General features: G+C 34.1%; 1 protein-coding gene across 8 annotated transcripts in view; it reads left to right on the plus strand.

Moving 5' to 3' along the window:
• Window positions 1-24,185, plus strand: part of mub (poly(rC)-binding protein mub) — a 71,901-nt gene that overhangs the window by 31,631 nt on the left and 16,085 nt on the right. For all 8 annotated transcript variants that reach the window (XM_089260340.1, XM_089260341.1, XM_089260339.1 and 5 more), the window contains one exon: window positions 11,424-12,186. In XM_089260340.1, coding sequence (XP_089116466.1) covers window positions 12,088-12,186 — 99 coding nt within the window. In that variant the 5' untranslated portion in view covers window positions 11,424-12,087. The remainder of the gene's footprint in view (window positions 1-11,423; window positions 12,187-24,185) is intronic.

Here is a 24,185-nt window from a genome sequence, read left to right on the forward strand (position 1 = left end):
TTTGTTTGTATGTAAAATGTGGGTGCGTGTACATATATATATAAATCCAGCTCTGGCTTGTGCTTAAGTTGATTGAATACGTTTTTCTTTTTGTCTGCTGCCTTTTGAGGGATTTTCTAATTAAATGTCACTTCATGTTTTGTGACATTTGAGCATCAAAATATTTTGCATAGTTTGCCCCGCTGGCTATGCCATTGTTAGCAGCATCCTTTAACGCAGAGATGTAGAAGTAGATAGAGAGACAGAGAGTGAGAAGCAGAGAGATAGTGAGATAGTCTATTCAGGGCAGTATATGTCCACGTCATCATATGATATGACATAGATGTTGCGCATAAAGGCAGAACAAGGAGAATGGGAATGGGCGTGGCTGAAACCTGTGCCAACATTTTGTCACTTTTTTGCCAGTTTCTGTTCATTGTATTGTCTATGCCATTTGTGACTTGTTTATTGTGTGTGCTCTCTTTCTCTATGTCTCTGCTGCTGCTGCTGCTGTAATCCGTAATCCTTCTGCTTTATTGTGCATTTACATATCAGTCTGACTCGTTTGTTTGGCATCGGACGACAGTTGTTGCTGCCGCTCTGTTTCTGTTAGATAGCAGTTCATGGAGGTTATCGCTTTTGTCCAAACAAAAAAGTCGAAAAAAAAGGACTTTGTAATAGATACAGACGGTTCTCGTTGTAAATAATGTGAAAACTCTAAAAAAAATTCCAGCAGCATTGTGACCTAAGAAAACAAAAATAAATGTTGAATGTATTTAAAGTTTGATTAGAATTCAATTGAAATGAAAATGTGTATAAGTATATACAGGAACATTATATATATAAATGTATAATGCAAAAAGTTTTCATATTTCTGGGACTTTGTGGAATTCATCCAAGGCAACCCAAATAAATATTATAAGTATTTCAAAGTCGGATTGGTTAAAATACAATTGAAGTAGTAATGTGTGTAAATATGTACATAAATAAAAATGAAAAATAATATATGTACATATAAAATATTCAATCAAGAAAAGTTTATTTCTTCAAGTTATTTTTTGCAATTTTATTCTAAAAGTATTTGCGCTCGACTTTTTCTTGATGTATTTTCTTAAACGAGCTTCAATCTATTTATATATATTTATATTTATTTTCCATCGTTTATATAAATATAAACACATATACATATATATTTCCACTCAGCTACAACTTATATCAACAATTATTTTCAAATAGCATTTTCGTTCGACTTTCTTTCATGAACTTCATCAAATTGAAGTAATATATCATTTATTTTCTCACAGTCTAGTTATTAGAAATGTATTAGAACTAAGCTCCTCTGCTCGCATAATTGCAGCATCATCTTCGAAAGTTGTTTTTGCCCCTAAACCTGCCACGCCCTGAGCAATCAATGATGTGAAGAGGCAGCCGCCAGTTAGCTTTATGCTCTGGCCAAAAGTAACTTTCAATTTATTTCGCTTCAGCAATTCCATGTGCAACTCACACACACACACACACACATACATAACATATATATGTAATATGAAATAGGCAATTTTGGCCACATAAGAAGAAAAAGAAAAAGTTATATATATATACATATATATTCGGTTATTACTCACACAAAAGGCTGCCTATAATTCCGAGTTGTCAGCGTCTGTGGCAAGTTTTTTGGATGGAGGCGTTATAGTTTATGCTATTGTTGCCATTGTCGCGCATGGCGAACATAATTTTAATAGGTCATCATATTAAGGGATTTTGTGCAATTTGTTCACACATAGACACACACACACACACACATGTTAGAGTTTCCTTGTATATGAGTTGAGTGAAGGCTTTGGCTGCTATTTGTATTGATTGTGTGGAGGCTGTGCGCCTGGCACTTGCTGCTCTAGCTGCAGCCGTCCTGCTCTGGCACAGCCTTTTGGGCCTCTCACTCTAATTATGGCTCTGTCTGGTTATTGGCCATTTGCCACGAGCTGACATGTGCGTTTAATTGCGTTTCACTTATTTGACACAAAATTAATACGGCACTCGGCACAAGTTTTAGCTTCACCCTTTCCGTTTCAGGGCTCGCCCACATAAGTATGCTATAATTTCGGGCATATGTCCATTGTTTTAGCAGCAGCAATTATTAAGGCCTGTCCCCTCTAATCCTCTCCTGTGTGTGCTTGTGTGTGTGTGTGTGGATAATTAAATATTTCTGCAACATTTGCGTTTTGTTTGTGGAATTGCTGTTGCTGCTACAGTTGTTAGTTGTGCTTTGTGCTGGATTTTGTGGATTGCCCCAAAAAGTTTTCATTCTATTTATATAACAATTTAAGACTCTATGACAGCTGCAACATTTATAATTGAGGAGATTAAAAGTTAAATATAGATGAATATATATGTATCTATATATAAATTGTGGTTTGATATATTGTTTTAATGGCTGTAATTGAGAGTTAAGCCATATATATTACAGTCAAGCTAATGGCTGAGTAATTTATATACGTTTAGCCTGAGTTCCTTTGAGTCCGCTGACAGCTTGACAAAGTCTTGCCTTAATTTTTTTTATTTTTGCCTGTTTGAAAGTGATTTCAAGCGCAACAGCAAATGTCACTCTCGAAAAAAATACGAAAAAAAAAAGAGGAAGAGAAAACCTTTTTAAAGTGCACAAGAAAATCGTTGCCTTTGGGGGCCAGTTGGTAAACATAAATCAAATTATGTGCCCGGCTAACGCCCGGCTATAAAATCTGCCCAAATGTTATTAAGTGCGGCCCAGGGACATTCATCAGTAGTCCCGAGGACCGAACCGAACGGAAGCGCTTGTTGACCATTTGGGTTTGAGGCTTTTGTAGTCCAGTATTTTATGTTATTAATATTAATATTATTATGTGCACAAAGTTGTTGTTGTTGTTGTTGTTCCTTCCGGGAGACAGTGTGTGTGTGTGAGTGTGTGTGTGTGTGTGTGCTTGTAATTACGCACTTTAATGAGTTTTCCCTTTGACCGCCCCCCAGGGCAACAACAGACTGTGCGTTCGTAACGCTACAGCTGGAAATGTGTCAGGTGTCGGCCGGTTGGGCTTATAAAAATACAGACACACACACACACACACACACGCATACACGCATACACTCGCTCTGACAGGCATTTTGCCAGCGGGATAGCAGAGGCAGACAGCTGCGTGTATTGCACATGTGCATAATTAATTTTAAAAATTAATTTCCATCGTATAACTTTCGCTCGCTGAGAACTTTTCTTTCATCTGTTTGTGAATGGGTTATAGCAAAAGTGTGAAAATAGCTGGATACAGTTAAGGATTAAATTGCCCACCTTTAATATTCATTTTGAATGTTGAACTCTTCTTCTTCTTCTGCATTCGCTTCTAAATTACTCGCAAGTTTCTCAAAAGTTCGTCTCGACTTGCGTCACTGGAACTTGAGTGAGTTTTGAGAACTAATTGCAAAGTGATTTTCTCTCTTTCTGTGGCAATTAAAATGTGTTAATGAGCATTGCGCGCACACATGTTGCTAGGCTGGCTTGGGGGCTGGGCGGGTTAAGTAAGTAAACTTAAAACTCTGACTGATTGGATTTCTGTTGAAGAGTAACAGCTCACAGCTCACACGGGGGCTCCTCACAGTGGGGCTAAATTGCAAAAACCGCATGAGTGAACGATGAGTGGGCCGTGCTGGAAAATTGGGGGAGATACGAAGCCTAAATACACTTGCTGAAAAGTTAACTCAACTTTGTTTAAGTTAAGTTTATGACTGAAGCCGAAGATTTTGTGGGAAATATAAAATAAATCTTGCTAAAAACAAGCTAAACAGCTAAGTAATTTAAATTGTAAATTATTTGGTATCAATTTGAAGTATTTTTTCTTGTTGTAAACTATTTATTTATTATGATGGTAATAAATGTGATGGATGCTGAGGAAACTGACACAGGGAAATTTAAGGAAATCGGGAGAGATATAAAGCCTAAATGCACTTGCTGAAAAGTTAAGGAAAAATCCCGTTTCATTAACTAAACTATAATTATTAACTTATTGATATAAAGTGTTTGATAAAAACAATTTTAAAAATTAATTATTTAACTTTTTTTTTTTTAATTTTAAAATACAAAATTAAAAAAAATATATAACAACCCTCAGTTATTTTATTAAAAATGTTAGTGATAAAAATTCTGAGAGCTGCCCTAGAAAGCTGTACAAAGTCTAAATACATTCTTTTTTAATTTACCTATATTTTTATAGCTAAAGTTTAAATTATGTTAAATATATTAGCTGCATCCACTAGAATTCTAAGAACTTTTCAAACTATCCATATATTTTATATAGCATAATCCAGAACTTCAAGTGCTTCTCTATTCAGTTTTAAAATATTTCTAAAAATTATGCGCCGTGTCGTCCGCAATGACGATAACTTGAAAGTTCTTTTTCTTTTTTTAAATTTAAATAAATTTCTAAACACCTTCAGTGAGTGTATTAAAATAAAATTATGCGCTGTGGGTGGCCAAAATGATGATGATGATGATGATGGAAGTAATAATGATGATGCTGACGAAACTGTTTCCACAGCGACAACACCTGCCTTTGGAGTTTAGAGTTTGGTTGGCGGCGTCTTTGGTGGTGTTGGCGGTGTTAGTGGTGCTGCTGGTGGTGGCGGCGGCTGATGTTTGCAGACGACAACTTGACGTGAGAGTGTTGTGCTGCTGACTAGAAAATGGCATTTTAGGCGGAGTGAAAGTCAGGCAGCCTGGCAGCCAACGAGTCAGCCCGTCAGCAATGTTTCTCGACTTGGCAGTAGTCTGCACTTGATGTTTGTTTTTCCTGCTGCCTGCCATAAACGGGAAGGCACAGAAAAAAAAAAAAAACAAACAAAAAAGGAACGAAATAAAAAAAATAAAACTCCTCACGTCTTCGTCTCGTGTGACTACGATGAAAATTGACGTATAAAGTCAACGCGACCGTCAACAAAAGTCTCTCAACGCATGACAGCATTTTTAAGGCCGAGATGTCAGCTGTTCTCCATCTCACTCGCACTCGCACTCGCACTCTCTGTCTGTCTCTTTGCAAACCATACAATTCGTACTGCCATCCATCCATTACAGTCCATACCATGCCATACAGCAGCATCATCATCATCATATGACCCCAGTGTGTGTGTCACGTACAGCATTTAGCATTTATTGTGCCGCTTCATGAGTTTCTTTTTTTCTGTTTTTGCTTTGTGAGACACAAAAAATTCAATTGGTTTTTCTTTTATTTTCTCTGTTTTTTTTTCTCTATTTGGGCAAGACAATATATATATAGAGATGTATATAGCTGTAATATCAAAAGCCAACAACTGTTGTCAGCATAGAAATTATTATTATTATTGTTATTATGATGATGAGACCACAAATGTCTGTGCGCTGCAAAGCAGGCAACAGTTTTTCTTTCTTGTTTTTGGCTTAGCATAAGTTGATTGGAGAGCATAACGGATTTAGTTGACTTAAAGGTGTGGAACTCACCTGACACCTTTGAGCAATGTCAAATTGAATTGCAAATGTTGAATGTCTTTAAAGAATCTATTTGCTATGTCTTAGTCCATTTCCTTTTTTGGCTGCATTATTTTGTTGGAAAATTCCTTTTAATTGCCAGCAAAAGATGTGCAAAATACTTTGCCTTGGCCCGCATATCAAGTTGTTGTTGTTGTTGTTGCTATCGTTCGCTGGAAATCTTATAAATTTCCACACAGAATGCACATTTAGTTGGAAAAACGAAAGAGAACATCGCATATGCAATTCATTTGCCAGCAAGAGAGAGGGAGAGGGGAGTGAGGCAGCGAGTATGAAAGAAATATAAAGCTCTTACTTTATATCTTGATGATTTGTGGTGCTGTTTTTCTCATTGCCAGGAAATTAGAGAATTGGCACACACACACACATACACACACAGACATGCAAACACTTGAGTGTGCGTGTGGAAAGCTAAAAGAAATTAGAAAGCAAACCGGTTGCCCGAGTGCCAGTGTGTTGGCATTTATATGCAAGTTAATTAAAACCAAACTAGTTACGATGCTGCGTTGCCTTTTTGAAGTATTTTTTGCGTTTGTCTGAAGAAAAAGTCATTAAAAGCTGATGGCAAGTGCGCGCATACAGTGCGTATGATTGATAATGAGTTTTGCAGCCAGACGGAGTTCGAGACGTCGTCGTTGGCTGAAGTTGGTGTCGAGTTGAGTTGAGTCGAGTCGAGTCGAGTCGAGTCACTGCCAATACGTTGTCTACCGACTGCTCAGATGGATGTCTTCATCTCTGAGCTCTGGGCGCTGTGGCATGCAATGCTAAGAATTTACAATGCTTGTAACGGAACTTATTATTTCATTGCCCCCTACAGCTGCTCGTTGCCTGTGGCAGGCTGGCTGCTGCTGCTGCTGCTGGCTTGCTGTCTGTCTGTCCGTCCGTGTCTGGCAGTTCACAGCATGCGGCAGTACGCCCGACCGCCCTGAACTGTCGTCTTTAGCGTATTCTGGTCATGTGTTGTGCTGTGTTCTAACCTCCGGTTCACACTCCCATGGAGCCACACATGACAGTGTCATTGGTGTGTGTGCTCTGTCTGTGAAGGAATCAAATCTTGGCTTGTATATATATATATACATATATATAGTTCTCCCTCTACCTTTTTATTGCACAGTTGTCATACGTGCACCGCAATTTGTTTGGCAACATTGAAAGCTGAAAGCTGAAAGCTTGGCATTCAAGCATTCAGTAGTTAGTTATGTGAGTTCAAATGTGAAATATGCATGCAATTGGTTTAGTTGAACATTTCTAATTTTTGGTGTGTTGCTGTTGTGTTTGCCATTCGCAATTCCATCTGATGAATTCGTGAAACTCTTGCGACACACTGCCAAAAAGTTTTGCGTACTTTTTGCCTTCGTTTGATAGATGAAATTCCTTCGTATATATGCTGCTGAATATATTATGTACAGCTGGTTTTTAGGGCGAGGGAGCTGGATGGACGTAGTAGGTGAAACATGAAAACTTAATGCATTAGTCGGACACAACTGTCGAAAGTTTATTGTAAGGCTCTGCAGCCATGTCCAAAAAGTCCATGCTTAAAGTTGAGGGAAATAGATTCGTATGCTAAGATAACTTGGCCATGGCTGTGAGTTTTGGGATGGATGCGCACAAAGGTTAGCTCGGACAGCAGCAGCAGCAGCGTGCGGCTGATTACAAAGGTTCTGCATTAGTTTGCATTTGTAGAACAAACAAAAGTTTTTCTAGAAAACAACAGAATTGTCAATAGTAAAGATGCTAAGCTAAAAGTGGAAATGAATTTAGTTTTCAAATTAATTAATAATTTCCGCCTTAAAGATTAAATTTGTTTGTATTTATTTAGCCATAAATTGTGATTTAAAATTAAGTATCGGTCAGGTTTTAATAGAATTTATATTATATTATATTTATACTATATTTTAGTAGTACTAAATGTGTTAAGAGAATTCATAGAATTTATATATATAAATTTAGTAGTCCTCTATCCATTAAAATAAAAATATATATCACTTCCCATGAATTTTCATTGGTACAAAAAATCATACTAACTATTGATACCTTTTCATTTAAATTATATTTTTATTCATTATATTTTTACCATTTTCATTCACTGTTTCGATGAACGCTCGATTTTCAATTCGTTTCCCAAAAATCATCAAACAGAAAATGAATTCAGTGATTTTACGAAATTCTCTTCATTGCATTCGATTCTAAACAAAATTGGGGAAATCACTCTATTTTTCAACGGAAATAGTACAATTTTATTTGATTTATATTTTTTCTAGTGCAGCTTCTATTTTTATGAGCTATACCATATACATATACATATACAGAGGAAAAAATTATTATGCCAGTAAACTCATGAAGTTCAGGTTTTTTTTTTTTGTTGAAATGAAGCCCGAAATAATAAGTTTAAGTTCCAAAAAAAATGGGAAAAAAAGATGTAAATGTTATTTCATATGCAATATAATTTATTTTAATTTATAAAAAATAAATATATATACCATTAAAACTATACCATTATTAATTAGATTAAACCATAGTTAATTGTTTTATTCAATGAGGTTGGGTTATAAAAATATAGAAACATGTGAAAAAGAAGTATACATTTTATATACAATTTATACAAGTAAACAATTTTAGTCTATCAAATTTTAGTAATATATTGCGGTATGTTCTAACTGTAAAATATAGTTAAACATATACATGTACATATGTATTTTCTATAAATGCTTGTATATGTCTCTTCTCTCCTTGATTCTGTATCCACAGCAACAAAACTTTATTTCACTTTGGCATACAATTCCATAGCCAAAAAATATTCATAGCAACATTTCGTAAAATAAACTCTGCAATAAGTTTTCAACATAAACTTTAGTTGTTAAAAATCAACTTTAAATATTTGCAAAGCAGTCTGGTCTGGTGCCTTTTATATTTATAACAGTCGGCGGGCGGTATTTTTTCCTCTTTTATTTATTTATTTTTTTTTTTGTTTTTTGAAGGCGACTGCTACAAGCTGTTGCAGTAGTTGGATTGTCACACCTGGACAGCACAATAGATTTGCATATTTACAAACAAAACATGGAAAATATGCATGCAAATAATTGGGCGTGGCAGCCAAGGGGGCCGACTGGAGCATTGGTGGAGTGGCTATCAGTGACGCTCTTGTTGCTGCTGCTGTTGTTGTTGTTGTTGTGCCGAGTATCATGTCAATGTAAAGTGCACGCGGGCAACCAAATTATGCGCATTTATTTAGTCGTTAATGCTTTTTACATTTTGCGAGCGACCCGCATAAGACAAAGTCAGGCAACACATAGACAGATAGAGAGAGAGAGAGGGAGGGAGAGAGCTGGAGTTAGGTAGATGGACGGACGCTGTGCTATCTCTAGGCAGAGTTGCCGTTACATGGGGAATTAGTGCGCATAATTTCATAAACAGCAACAGCAACAACAAGAACAACAACTGGTGGAACAGTTGTTGGCAGCCATCGCGTTGGCCTGTGCAAATATTTTGGAGCCCTGTACACTCCGTCTGTTTCTCCTTGGGGAAATGTTGTTTGCTGCCGCTGCCGCTGCTGCTGCTGCTGGCAAAAACCATTCAGAATCACATGCGAAGTCTGCATGTAAAGCTATGCTGGGAATTTGCTCTGCTCTCTTGCACGAAAAAGTAAGCGAATGAATAAAAAAATATTTAAAAAATGAAAAGAGAAGCAGAAGCAGCAGCAGCAGCAGAAGCAGCGCTGTGTATGCTGTATATCTGTACTAAATTGCACATGAAGTGATTTCAAGCGTAAGAAATGCCTTGGGTTGGGTGAGAGGTGCTGAGTCTGGGGGCGCAGCCATCGATAATATATATACAGCTGCGAAAAATAAAATAGCACCACTTGCATATTCAGAGTTTGAGGAGTTCTCCTGGACACATTTATCAATGTATTGATGTAATTTTTTCACTCAGATAAGCAGAAATTAATTAGTTATTACGGCAAAAAAGAATTATTACAAAAATATTCATAGTTTTTATATAATTCAAAAAATTCTCAAAAAAGTCGAAATAATGCCGAAAAAAATAATAGCACCACTACTACTTTTCGAGTGAAAACCTGTATTTTTAGCAGAGTTACATATCTTCAAAAGCCTTTATTGATGAGATTTGTTGTTTATATATCTATTTTAATTAAAAAACTTACAAAATTTGTAAAAATTTTCAAAAAATGGGTCATGGAAAGTATTGCACCCCCGAACAACGCAATCTAATCAAAAAGTTGATTTCGGGTCGAAATTTTCACAGGAGAGTTGGTCGTTTGATGGGTTATTCACATAAAAAGATCCACCATGCATTAATCCATAAAAAAAATGGTGAAAAATGCGGACGGCGTTGAGTTCTGACCTAGCAACAGATGACTTGACTCATTCGCGTGAGTAAAAAAGATCCTTTTAAGTCGGCTACTCAACTGAAAAAGGACCTAAACATATCAGCAATAGACCAAACAGTACGGAAATACTTAAAACATTACGATTTAAATGCTTTCCGTTCAAGAAAAGTATCATATTTGAATAGAAAACACATTTCTAAACGGATGGCATTGGCAAAGGATCACAAATATTGGTCTGCGCAGGAATAGAGCAACATTCTTTGGCTTGATGAAAGTAAGATGATAATGTTTGGTGGAAAGGGATCGCGGTCCAACGTTAGAAGTCCACAGAACTTGCAATTCAACCCTAGACGTACAACAAAAACCATTAAAGGTGGAGGATCAAATGTAAGGGTATGGTGTTGCTTTTTGTACTATGGTGTAGGCCCAATTCATTGGATCAAAACCATAACTGACCGACATGTTTATGTTGATATATTTGAATAAGTGATGCTGGATACAATATACCACTAAAATGGGTCTGCCAGCAAGACAATGACCCCAAAAACACCGGAAGGAAAGCGAAGGAATGGTTCCAGGAGAACTCAATCGACTAACCTGCACAGCCGGCGGACCTAAATCTAATCGAAAATTTGTGGGCAGATGACAGAAAATAGTTTCTGAATGTAATACAAGCAATGCAAAAAAGTTTTGGGAAGTCGCTTAGGAGTCCTGAGCTAAAATTCCCTTTAAACGATGTCAGGACTTGGTTGAATCCATGTCTGGGCGTTGAGCAGCCCTAATTGCTAACAAAGGCAAATCAAATAAATGCTAAATTTAAGGGAGTATATTTATTTTCATTTGTCATTAACAATAAACTAAAAGTTTTTACTCATTTTAATTTTTTAAATGATTTTTAGCGCAAAATGAAAAAGTGGTGCTATTATTTTTTTCGGCATTTTTTCGGCTTTTTTGAGAATTTTTTGAATTATATAAAAACTATGAATATTTTTGTAATAATTCTTTTTTGCCGTAATAACTAATTCATTTCTGCTTATCTGAGTGAAAAAATTACATGAATACATTGATAAATGTGTCCAGGAGAACGCCTCAAACTCTGAATATGCAAGTGGTGCTATTTTATTTTTCGCAGCTGTATATATATATGTATATGTGAACACTCGGTTATATGTCCCAAACGAACGGTGGAATATGCATATAAAAACTTGGCGCAGTTTCAAAGCTGTATGTACATGTTTATGAATATGTATAAAAACACATTTCATATCAAAATTACAACAACGCACACGATAGTAGCCTTATGATGATGAACGAGGCATGCTGAGAGTTCGCTTGCTGTTGTTGTTGTTGTTGTTGTTGAACAAAATGCCGGAAGTCGGAAAAATGCCACGAAAGTTGAGTCAAGTCGAGTTGACTGAAGAGCAATTTGATTAAATACATTGCGCAAATTTTACAAAATAAATTAGCTGCTCTGCCGGTTATTATTTATGAAAAGTATTTCAATATATTGCAAATATATTAATTGTTTATCCTTCTCTCTCTCTTTCTTTGCAGTGCAAAAACTAAATACAAACGCTAAGCAACAGTATTTTTGCTCAACATTAATATAAACAAATACTAAGCATAATATACTAGAAACTCTATGCAAAATCGTATCTAGCAGTGATTATTTGTTGCATTTTTAAATCGAAGGAAAACCCCGAAAAGAAAGGAAAATAAGAACAACAAAAGGAAAGCAGAAAACCACAAGAGAGACGAGGATTAATAGAACGCAGCGAGCTTAAGCCAACAAAACAAAAAAGTAAAAATATAAACGTAGTACGATTAGTAAAAGACACCACCAATTTAATTTTCAAAGGAAACTAGAAAAGTAAAAATAAAAATAAATTAAACACAAAAGAGAAAACAAAAACCAGATTAGCCAAAATTCAAATAGATGTCCGTGTGCATTATATTTTGATCATCTATGAACAATATACTGTACATATAGCAAGTATATATATCAAATATATATATATATATTTACAACCTTAGCCATATATCGCAGCTAAAAGACAAACAGTTCAAGAACAGCAAGAGCAAGACAAGAGCTAGTAACGACCGCCAATCGGTCAGCACTTTGAAGATAATTAACAATATAAAAGACAGAGCCGAGAGCACAGAGCGCATCATATAAACAAAATATAATAAATATAAAGCAACAACAAAACAAATAACAATGGAGGACAATAACACAAGCAGCAGTGCGGGCGGTGCGCCCATCAAACTGGAGGATCCATCGGTGACACTCACAATAAGGCTGATTATGCAAGGAAAGGTGAGTGGAATCTCTGAAGATTTTATTGTATTAATAATTAACATACATGCATATATACGAACGACATTTTTATATTAAGTTATATGAGTTAAGTGCTTGTGAAATAAGTATATTTAAAGCAAGGACAGGCTCGAAATGTTAAAGAGTAAATGTAGACTTGAATTTCGAGCAGTACAGTCCTCAAAAGGTAACAGCTTTATTATAACTGGAAAGCTTTGATGCGGCTTTGGAATTGAATTATGTTTGACAATTTAATAATTTATGTCAGCTGCAAAGGGCTTCAGAGTTTTGAAGATAAACAAACCTGAAAAGTTGAGCTTTAATATAATTTTAAGACTGAAGTTGAAATATGTGCTAATACTTTATGAATAATTTAAGGCAGGATAACTTTCAAAGGACTTTATAATAAGAGATTTAATAAATTCGTAAAGCTTTTAACTTGAAACAAGTATAACAGTTTTTAAGAGAAGTCAAGCTAAAGCCAGACTTGAACAGTTTAACTTTGATGAAATCTTCTAATTATAATGTATAGATCTTTCATTTAATTTAGTTCTTCCAGTTAGTTGGCAGAAAACAATTGTTTAAACTTAAAGTTTAACTAAAAACTTATTAACAATGACTACTTCAATTAAGCTGATTAACTAATTTGCTAGAATGAATAACTGTTAATACAGACTGAGAGTCTATAGAAAGTAAGTAAAATTTGTAAAGCTTCAAAGCTTTTTGTGAGAGAGTAACACCAAATTCTTTATATAGTGTGAACTGTATTAAACATTTCTTAGCTAAATACTTCTAAGTTTATCAGTCATGCCATAGAAGCAAAGAGTTATATATATGCTTAACTAGGATTTAAAGCCTACTGAATAAATGGCGTAAACTAAAAATTCTAAAAAAAAAATATTATAGATTGTGGAAATGTTTTTATTTGTACATCTGTCATAAGGTATTCCGTTCAGCATTTGTTTTGTCAGTCCTTGAGCAAAGCTGACAGCGTCGAAAGCCTCTTGTCAATCAGTTCACGTGCCGAGAAGTTGCGCAACATAAAAAGGGATATTATTATTTATGTGGCCTTTCGTTGGGTCTTGCAACTCTTTAAATGGGGATTCCAAGAGCAGGTGTAAGCGTTAAAGCGTTCCATTGAATTATGTCGTTGTTAAATATTTATAGAAATAAGTAGCAAGCTCTCAAAGCTAATCCAGTGTTATACAAATAGAGGGAGAGAGAGAGAGAGAAAGAGCGAGAGATTGTGAACGTAAATACAATCAGAAACGGTGGCAATTTAAATGAAAAGTAATTAAAATTATAAATTGATGCGTAAATTTTGTATGCAAATTCGAATTAAATACGCCACACTTCATGCATTATTACAAGCCAAAGAAGTCGGACAAAAAACAATATTTCTATATATATATATACGAAATATATTATTTACAGTCATAAAATGCGAAGCAAGCATCGGCTATTAAATAATCATTACAGCTCACAAATATTGCGAGTAATAAAAATAAGTAATGAAGCAGAAAAAAAAGCCAGAAAGAAACATCAATAAATGTCATAAAAATGAAAAGCAGAAATGCAGCTGAACAGGCAGGTTGTCCGTCCACCTGAGCTCTGATACTTATATAAAAGGATGTATTTATATATAAATATATACAATATATCAGCCAGGCTCATCATAAGCGAATATATCAAGCATATATGTATGTATTTTATTGAAAAATAATCGAATATTATACATAATTAAGCATTTGTTTATGTAAGGCAAAGGACAACAACGAACGGCGGCAGCGTTAATGCAAATAATGTAAATTAATATTGGAGCGCAGTAATTAGGCACGCGTTGATAAATGCAGCTCATTAAAATATATATGTAGAGTAAATAAAATATTGAGTGTTTAAAGGGAATGAAAAATGGCAGTAGTAGTAATACTCGTATTAAACTGATTAACGAATTCGTTGGAATTGTATAAGAAGCAATAAATAACTGCAGCTTTCACTTAAATACTCTCGACTAAACAAATTGCTACTAAACTTATTCAGAAAAAATAACCCAAGAACCCAAGCATTTATTTTCTTTTCTATTTTATAGCTGTGTAAAATATGTTGAAAATAAGTATATTTAATATCAGTTTCATAGTAAAAACAACTTACTTATTTTATAAAAAAAAAAATAATAATAATAAAAAAAATTTAAATAAATACAACAAATAATAATAAATAATCATAAATAAAAAATAAATAATCATAAATAAAAAATAAATAAATAAATAATAAAATCAATAAACAATAAAATCACTAAATAAATAATAAAATCAATACATAAAAAAATAATAATAATGAAAAAACAAATTCTTAATAATGAAAAATAAATAAATAATAATAAAAAATTAATAAATAATAATACAAAATAAATAAATAATAATAAAAAATAAATAAATAAATACAAATATAATTTAAAAAAAAAAAAAAAAAAAAAAAAAAACATTTATCGTCCAGTTGAAACACCTCCAAGTCTTTCTCTCTCACTCTGCTATTTGCCGAAAAAAATTATGTTCACTTGGAGCGGCATATCAAAAAGTTTTATTTTTTCCCCCTCGATATCTGTCAAAAATCAAATACTACATTATAGCGCCGATAGAGCTCAGTCACAGATAATTATCATATGCGTAAAAGCCGTTTTCCAATCCGACTATCATGACAATCTACTACAGCTAAGCTTCAGTGCGCAGCTTAAGCCATGCTAAAAGAGTGTAAATATCAGCTTATTTATTTGATAACAGTCAACAAACTTCAAAAACAATTAGCTACAGCGCAGGTGGCCCGACGGCGGAGGTGGGGGAGCGGAAGCTGTTGAAAAGCTGTTTGTGTGCCACTTCAAATTCAAATGTGGCGACAGCACGTGCTGGCTGAGCCGTCAAAAAGCTTTTTGGCCAAAGCTGTCGTTAAACTCGCATTGATCATTATTTAAAAGCCGATTTGCAAGTGTGACTAGCCTTTGATTTATGTAAATATACATACATATATATATATATATATTATATATATACAGTGGCCCGTTGTTGTTGCCAAGTTATGTGAGTGCAACGAATTGCAGCGACAGGTGCAGCAGCAGCCACAGCCACAGCCACAGCAGATAAGGCGACAGAGCGACGCACTGTCAGCCGCAGGGTGCATCAAGGGAGCTGCTCTACACATTGCATGATGTTTAGCTAAAAATTGGCAACTTGGCAAAAATATCTGCAGACAATTTATAATAAAAATAGACTACAACAACAACAACAAATGCAAAGAGGAGCAAGAGGGTAGGAGTTGGGGTGCCTCGCTATGCTATTCACATAGACAGTAGGTAATTGCGCACTCTTCAGTGCTCAAGCTAAACTAAATTTAAGTATTCGCATATGTAAATGTGCAAATCTTGTTTTGCTCTTTTTATTTTTGGCCAGTTTTTCGCAATGTGTTCGATTCGCAAGTATTTGATATGCCGCTGCTCAAGGATTCAGGCAATAAATTCTCAAGACACTTTGAACAGCGCCGAATAGCTGCGCTGGCCATCACATGCTCACCCTCTCACTCGCTAGCTCTCTCTCTCTCTCTCTTTCTTTGTCTGTGTGTTGGTCTTTTGATCGATAGTTATAGATTAGCGTGATTTATGAGCGGCGTCGTTGTTGCCGCTGCTGCTGCTGCTGGCTGAGTTGACAAATCCGCACACACACACACACACACCCATACACACACATGTCAGAATATGTAAATACATTTTAAGCGCAATGCAAATCAAGTGGCAAATAACAAAAAGAGAAAGAAGAAGAAAAAGCGCTTTGAATGTACACAAACAACATCCGTGTTGACTTGTTTAATTGAGCATGAAATGAAGGGATTTCTATGGGAAGTACCCTGCACAGATTGAGCAACTACTAAAGGGTATACTAAAGCATAATATAGAATACTTAAATAGCAATATGTTAATAAACCAAGGGTATTTGCTAGTCGTTAATACCCAGATAAGCACATTTCTATGCAGATGAAACGGATTTGCGGTGACTGTGCATAGTTGACCTAATGTATTCTAGAATATATAAAGTTAGGGTAGGTCGCAAGCTTCCAAGCTTCCTTCATGAATGCTTTTAGCATTAGTGTTAAAATCTTTCAAGCTTGAGCTGCGACTAATGAAGTAGATATGTATATGCATATGTATATCATTAACGATGACTCACATATCTAAATTTCTGCAGTAATAAATTGCGCTATAATTTAATAAATATGTGCATAAATAAATGAAAAACAAGTTTTATTTAATTTATATGAAACTACATATGTATATCTTAAGGTAATTAATCATTGAAAGAGTTCTCTCTCTCTCTCTCTCTCTCTCTCTCTCTTAAATTTGCCCTACAAATTGTGTTCTCAATTTTGTTAATTTCTGTTACATTAGCATTATTATGTAAAAACATTTTGGTTAGAGTGCATAAATAAATCGGTTAATTATAATTAGACAAGAGACTGTAAAATATTGCGCATTGAACACAAGCAAAATTCACGACAAGATGCTGCATTCTTCTGCTCTATGCAATTTCACTAATTAAAAATGCATGATTCAAAAATAACAAATACTAAAATAACAACAACAACAAGAAGATGAAGACGAAGAAGAAGAAGAGCAGCGGCAGTGGCAACGACAGCAGCTGCTATAGAAAATACGTATACATAGCGTATATGTATATGTATGTTTATATGGCTGACAATTGCAAAATACTCGATAATTCTGGGCGAGAGAGTGCAACCCACTTTTAGCTTTGGTTTCTATGCAATTTACGGCTGACTGCCAAAAAGCAACAACAACAACAACTACAACAGCAACAATAATAAATGCAATAATAACAACAACCAGCCAGCTTAGGAAAAGCCAAGCCAAATACCAGACAGAACCTTAAACAACACAAAAAAAAAAGTGCAGTCGATATTTTGTCTGCTCACTTTTTGATTTTTATTTGCGTTTTCAATGCTCGTTTAGGTAATTAAAGAGAGTATATTGGATTTGTCTAACGTATGTCTATATGTCTGATTTCTTATGCATTTCTAATGAGGGCATGACAAATGTGAAATTATAATAGAGCTCACAACATAAATTCTATAATTTATAGCTCTATTTAAAGTAGATATTTAGAATAGAAAATCGATTATCTTATAAAATCAATAAATTCATTAGACTTTGAATACGAAATATAAAACGAATACGAAATGAATATATTTAAAGGGCAGACTTGGCAGTTTGAAATATATATTGATTGAAGGAATCGACATTTACTGATTGCCCACTCTTCCATCTCCTAATTAAAAAAAAAAATATATATATATAATTAAGCTAGTTTATCTCTATATATTTATTCCTTAGGAACATAGTAAAAGTTAACTATTCCACATAAATTGAACAGTTGGATCCCAGTATATCTCTACTAGATCTACATAAACTAACCGAACTTGCACAAAAGCGAAATGAACCATATTTCATTTCAACTCACTTGCCGTTAGACCATGATCATCGACTTTAGACCCTGATCACGCATCGGGCAGTCATTCCTAGCCGTCTGTAATGCTCCTCTACTCGTTTTCTATAATTTTCACATTGTCGCTTGACTGAGTTTTCTTTTTGTGTTGGTTGTTTGTTTTGTTTTTTCTTTTTTTGTGTCATAAATTAATTAGCTACATCACGACTTCGCCTTCAACTCTGGTTTGAGTCATTCGACATCTGTTGCTGGCTTTCACACAAAACTGCCAACAATTGCAATGGAGTGAATAACAAAAAGTAATAAGACCCAGTTAATTAAAGATGCAAAATGCTGCAGCTGAATTGTGGCCTTGATCCAGTCATAAATCTTGTGCACTCGCATAAATCCGAACATTGACAATTGCCTTTCGTTATGGGCCCTCTTGCTGTATTTCTAAGCTCAATTATAAAGGGCATTGTTTCACAGTTATTTTATGTTGTTGTTGCTGCTTTTTGTTTGATTTGAAAGGCATTCTAAATGCCAACTTGAAAGATCTTTTGTCTGGAACTCCGACAACAATTTATGGACCGAATTTTTGTTGATTGTTGATTGCTTCAAATTTGATAATTTGTAAACGAAACAAAGTCAATATAAAACGAATCTCTGCAATTTGAGACTTGTATTAAATTTTCGTTGTAAAAATAATATGCCAAAAAATAAAAAACAACAATTATATTAAAAATATATTCCTATTAGAATTTGTATTTATTTTTATTTTTATATTTATTTGTATACTATTTTTTATTTTAATATATTTATTTAGTTTTTTTTTATTTAGTTTTTTTTATTTAGTTTTTTTTTTATTTAGTTTTTTTTATTTATTTTTTTTTTTTATTTATTTAGTTCTTTATTTATTATTTATTTATTTATTTTTTATTTATTTGTTTTTATTTTTATTTTATTTTTTTTATTTATTTTTTTGTTTTTATTTATTTATTTATTTTTTATTAATTTTTTAAAACTAATTTAGTTTTTTATTTATTTATATATATTTTATGTATTTATATATATTTCTTATTTATTTTTATATATTTTTGATTTATTTATATATATTTTTTATTTATTTATTTATTTTTCTATTATTATTTTTTAAATTTTATAAATAACAATAATTCATTACTTTATGATCCCAAAGCTTGAAGCCAAATTAAAGACAGCATTTTAAATTATCTTTATTCTTCAATTAAAGAAAGTTTTAAATATATATTTATTTATTTATTCTACTGACCAAGTCAAAAACGAATTAAGTTTAAAGAAATTTCTTGCAACAGATTTCTTCGTTTTTGTTTTTGTTTCTTGGCTTTAACGATCTAACTGTGCTATTTAGCTTGGCTAAACATTTCGCAACAGCAACAAACAAACAGCTTTGTTCACCTTCCAGCGACAATTACAGTGCCTAATTATTACCCACCTATTATTAAGCTGGAGGCCAGACAAACTAACAAAACTTGAACAGAACTGAGCAGAACAGAACAGATTGTCTAATATTCTCAAGGGAGCGCAACATTTTGATAGCCCATTTATCACACGACCAGCCAGCTGCCTGGTTGGCTGCTTGGCTGGCTAGCTGGTAAAGCATGTGGCCAAAACAACGTAGAAGAAGAGACTTTAATAACACTGAACAAGAAGAAGAATTAGCAACAACAACAACAAGCACTAGAATGAAACGCATTAAGTCTAAAGAATGGACGGTGCTAATTGTGCCGCAACAAAAGAAACAAAGAGCGCCAAGCCACCACATACAATTTTGATGTTAGTAGAGCAGCAGAAAGAACAAGTAGAAGAAGAGAAGAAGGAAGAAGCAGACGAAATACAGGCGGCTTAGACACAGAGCAAAACAATATAGAGATATGTATGTGCAGATATACATAAATATATGTACATATATGTACTATATGTATATACATATATAGTTGTAGTTATCTGGCAATCATGCTGAGCGTGCAAAATTTCTGCTGCTGCGTTGGTGGCAGCTTTAAAATTGTTTCTCTACGTTGAAAATTTTTTTAAATATTTACCAAAATGAACGAAACAAAAAAAAAAAAAAAAACTTTAATAAATGCATTGCATGTTGTAGTAAAGTACAAAAAAAATAAAAAATAAATAAAAAACAATTGCCCAACCGTGAGAACCATTTATGGAGACCGTTCAAGAAAAATTGCAAGACAAAATGAAAACACTGTGCAACAAAATGTTGGAAAATGCAATGTGACAACTGCTGCATGCAGGGGCCGAGGCGCAAATGTACAAATGTACTGGCAACATATGTGCATGTGTGTGTGTGTGTGTGTGTGTGTGTGTGCACAGCTTGTTGCACGAAAAACTACTGCTGCTGCTGGTGCACACATGTGTGTGCAACGCGTTGGTCCCCACCTCTCTTGCCCTTTTCCGATATACACATACATATACATATATATATATAATTTTTTTTCCTTTGCTGTTTTAATAAATCATGCTGCGCATTTGTCGCCCCTGCTGCTTGTTTCAGCGACTGCTCCTGGCACTTGAAATGAAAACAGAAAAGTGCAAACTGTACAATTAAATAATTTACAATTTGCAAGGGCAATGCAACAACAACAACAACAACAATAACAAGAACACCAGCAGCTGCAAGCAAGCTATTACAATTTTTCACAAGTCGCAGCAGGTCGCATTTTTAATTTGATTAAAATAACAGTAACAGCAACAACAGTTGCCTTTCGTCTCTTTCCAAGCATTACTAATTGCCTGAAAATAAATGTCGAAATGCATGTAGAGAGAGGCACTGATAGGGCACTCAATACCTTAATCAGTAAATGGAAATATTTTATATTTATATAAAATTAAAAACTGCTATGATTTTCATAATATTCAAAGTTTTACTAAGCATTTGTAAATATATATATATTTGATTATGATGCAAATCGCTTATGGAAATCATATTTGGAATTAATTTTTAAGCTTTTTTTTATAGATTAAATTAAAAATATTGATAAAAAAAAAATTACATTTTATACATAATTAAATAAATATATTTAAAATGTTTAAAGATCTATGCAATAAACTATATAAACTACAAATATAATATAATAAACTATAAATAAATATCTATAATTAATATATTATGTAAAAATATAAATAAATATATAAAATAATATATCATAAATATATAAAATAATATATCATAAATATAAATAAATAAATAAAATAATATATCATAAATATAAATAAATATATAAAATAATATATCATAAAAATGTATTCTAAACATCTAAATTTAATATTTATTTCATTGCTAATTTATGGCTTTGAAAATCGTTTCATTTGCTAGTTTTCAGCTCATTAAGCTTTAACTATAATTAAAATGCAATTCAAAAATCTCCTATACAAATGCTTTGAAAACCACTTTCCTTTCTTGATAATTTCAATGGATATTCTAATACACATTATACTGTAGCCGAAGTGTATTAAAGTCATTTTAAGTAATTAAAAAATAAATTAAAATGATATACATTTGCAGTTCGGTTTACCATTTGTGTATGTGTGTTTTTTTTATACATATTTCCGACTGAATAAATTTCTGTTCAAAATATTTGCAAGCAATCGATAAACATATACAAAATTCTGCATCTTTTGTTCGAAGCTGGGTAAGCTGAAGTCCACGTGTATGTGTGTGCGTGTGTGTGTGTGAATGCATATAGTGGACCACAGAAATGTGCACAATGTTTCGTTTTTAGCCACTTCTTCCATGCATATTTTATAGCACACACACATACATGGAGAGACACACACGCACACACACACATGACGACAACAAAAACATGAAATGACATGCAAAATTTTGAATTCGCAAGCGCAAAAGTGAATTTTTGCATACAAATCGATGCATGGGTTGCTTGCAAAAGTTGGAAGTGCAAAATTTTAGCATTTAATTGCTGGCATGTAAAATGTTGTGGTTGTTGCTGTTGCTGCTTGCTGTCTGTGTGGTGCGGAGTGGTGCTGTGTGGTGTGGTGTACTTTGTGGAGAAATTTGTCGGGCATTTAGCAAAAGGAGCAGCAGTTGCAAAATGCAATCAAGTGAAAGTGCAGAGATTTCATCTATATGCAAGTGTGTGTGTGTTTGTGTGTGTGTATTGTGTGCACGAATATGAAATGTCTAAAGCTGATCGCTTGACCCATACAGATTTATGCAAATTGCGTAAGCTTCTAAGCCGCAAATGGCAATTGATATGCAGCAGACTGAGGCAGAAGGAAAAAGCTTACAGTGTGGGCGGAGGGGCGGAAGCGGTTGCCGAAGGGGGAGGTGAATGCGGAGGTAATGGCCGCATTTTGACCAGAGCGTATTAATGATGATGAGCATCCGTCGCTAATGAGCAGCACATCAAACTTAATAGCCATTGGCTTAGGCTACTTCAAATATGAGAAATATACTTTGTGCGTGTATGTGTGTGTGTGCGTGTGTCTGTGTGTGCTTGAATGCCTATTGCCAGAGAAGGCTTCCCATAAATTATCGAGCGCCGTCAAAATTTGTCTTGAGTGCAGACAAGCATAAGAACGCAATAAACGCATAGACCCATAATCATGCTAATAATTATGGCAATTCCTTCTGACATTTGTGTCTAATAAATATTTCGGCCATTTAGCCTAGCACCACCATGGGCATAAATATTATATATGAATGTGCACAAGTAGCTGGCAAAAATGCCAAAATGCAAAATGGCCCACAAAAGCAAAGCAAAGCCCCAGCAGCGACAAAAGCCAAGACAAGTACAATTTTTGCATAGATTCAGTTGAGTTGGCTAAGGTGGAAGAGAGAGGGGTGGAGTAGGGAAGAAGCGGTACAATATCATACTTATATTGCTTTTGCTTCAGCATTTTGTGACAGACTGGCAAAATGCCCAAAATACTTATACCTTGCATTGTCTAAGCATGTATAGATATGTACCTGTGTGTGTGTGTGTGCGTGACCATGGATAGGCTTTTAGATATTGAGATAAACTTTGCGACAGCCGCATAAACTGCACTGTTTGAAGGTTAACACAGATTGTTGTACTAAATCCTTAAAGTGCGAACAAAAATGGCTTAAATATTATTTTGTGTCGGAAATTATTGCATTTAATTGTATTGATAGCTTTCCGAAAGAATAAAAAATGTTAGTTTACGAATATAAAAAAAAAAAAAAATATGAAAATTACAAAAACTTAATATTAAAAAAATAATAATAAATAATAATGAAAATGAGTACTCATTTCATACCTAGTATATATTTTACTATATATTTATTAATATTTATTGTTTAAAATAAATGAATAATACTGTCACTGATATTTCATAATTGTCATTGATTATTTAATATACTAGACTTACATTATAATATACGCATTCCCGCAAGCCCTAGTCCCAATCTTGCTAAACCTGCATTGCTCTACCTCTCAAGCCTCTCGTAATGCTCAGTAAACCTCATTAGACATAGTCAATGGGCCGTTGAATTGGCATTTGCATTAATCGAATATTTGCCTAATGCTAATCGGTTGCATTTCACATCAAGTGCGTCGTTCTCTCAATATATTGACGTTTAATTTGCAAGATTAATGGCATTCCGATATTAATTAGTAAACTGTCATAGAACAGTCTAAAATTATTTTAATTGGCCCAAATCGCTTGCTGGCTGAGCCGTGATGCCTCGCTTCGAATGGAATTGTCAGTGCAATTTTAATTGATATTTAAAAATGAGAATGATATAAATGTCAATCAGGCGTATTCTGGCTTAAATTCCAATTAAAATGCATTTTTAATAAATGCCTTTAAACAAAACGCAAGCGAGATAAAGAAAAAATCAAACAGGAATATTTTCGGCAAAGTTGAAAATTTCCAGCACGTTCCCATAGATACACGAGTGGAGTTGACAGCTGCTGTGTAATTAATGTGATTTATTTCTCGATATTCTGTTATTTTTCTTGTTGTGTGGTTATTTATTTTTCTATATGTATGTATGTATATATATATATTTTTGCAGTTATTGATTGCTGTGTGCGCAACTTGTTCAAGTTTCAGTGAGTAGCAAAATTGTTTCAATACTTTTGCAGGACGGCCAATTAGACCAGAGTGAAGTGCTGCTCCATAGATGCATTCACACATAGATATACAGATATATATGTGCATGTGTGTGTGTGTGTGTACACCCTTGCGGCTATGCCATATATTTACAATCAATTAAAACGCGTAAAACGCGTTGCCCGCAAATTTCATTACGAACGTCAATTTCTGTACGTGTGCGGTGGAGGGGGAGGGGTTGAGGGAAGGGGGCGACAAGGGGCCACGATTGGAGCTCTGGTTTTGGTTTGCATGTGAATCGCTTTCTGTGTCACTTAAATATGCAAAAGTAGTTACACACACTGAAAGAGAGAGAGAGATATATAGCCCACTATATAGAGAGAGCGAGAGTGGTATACACGCATACATTTACACATGCTA

The sequence above is a fragment of the Drosophila navojoa genome, chromosome 4, assembly GCF_054131105.1.
Source record: "Drosophila navojoa isolate 15081-1374.11 chromosome 4, UAZ_NAV_1.0, whole genome shotgun sequence".
NCBI lineage: Eukaryota > Metazoa > Arthropoda > Insecta > Diptera > Drosophilidae > Drosophila > Drosophila navojoa.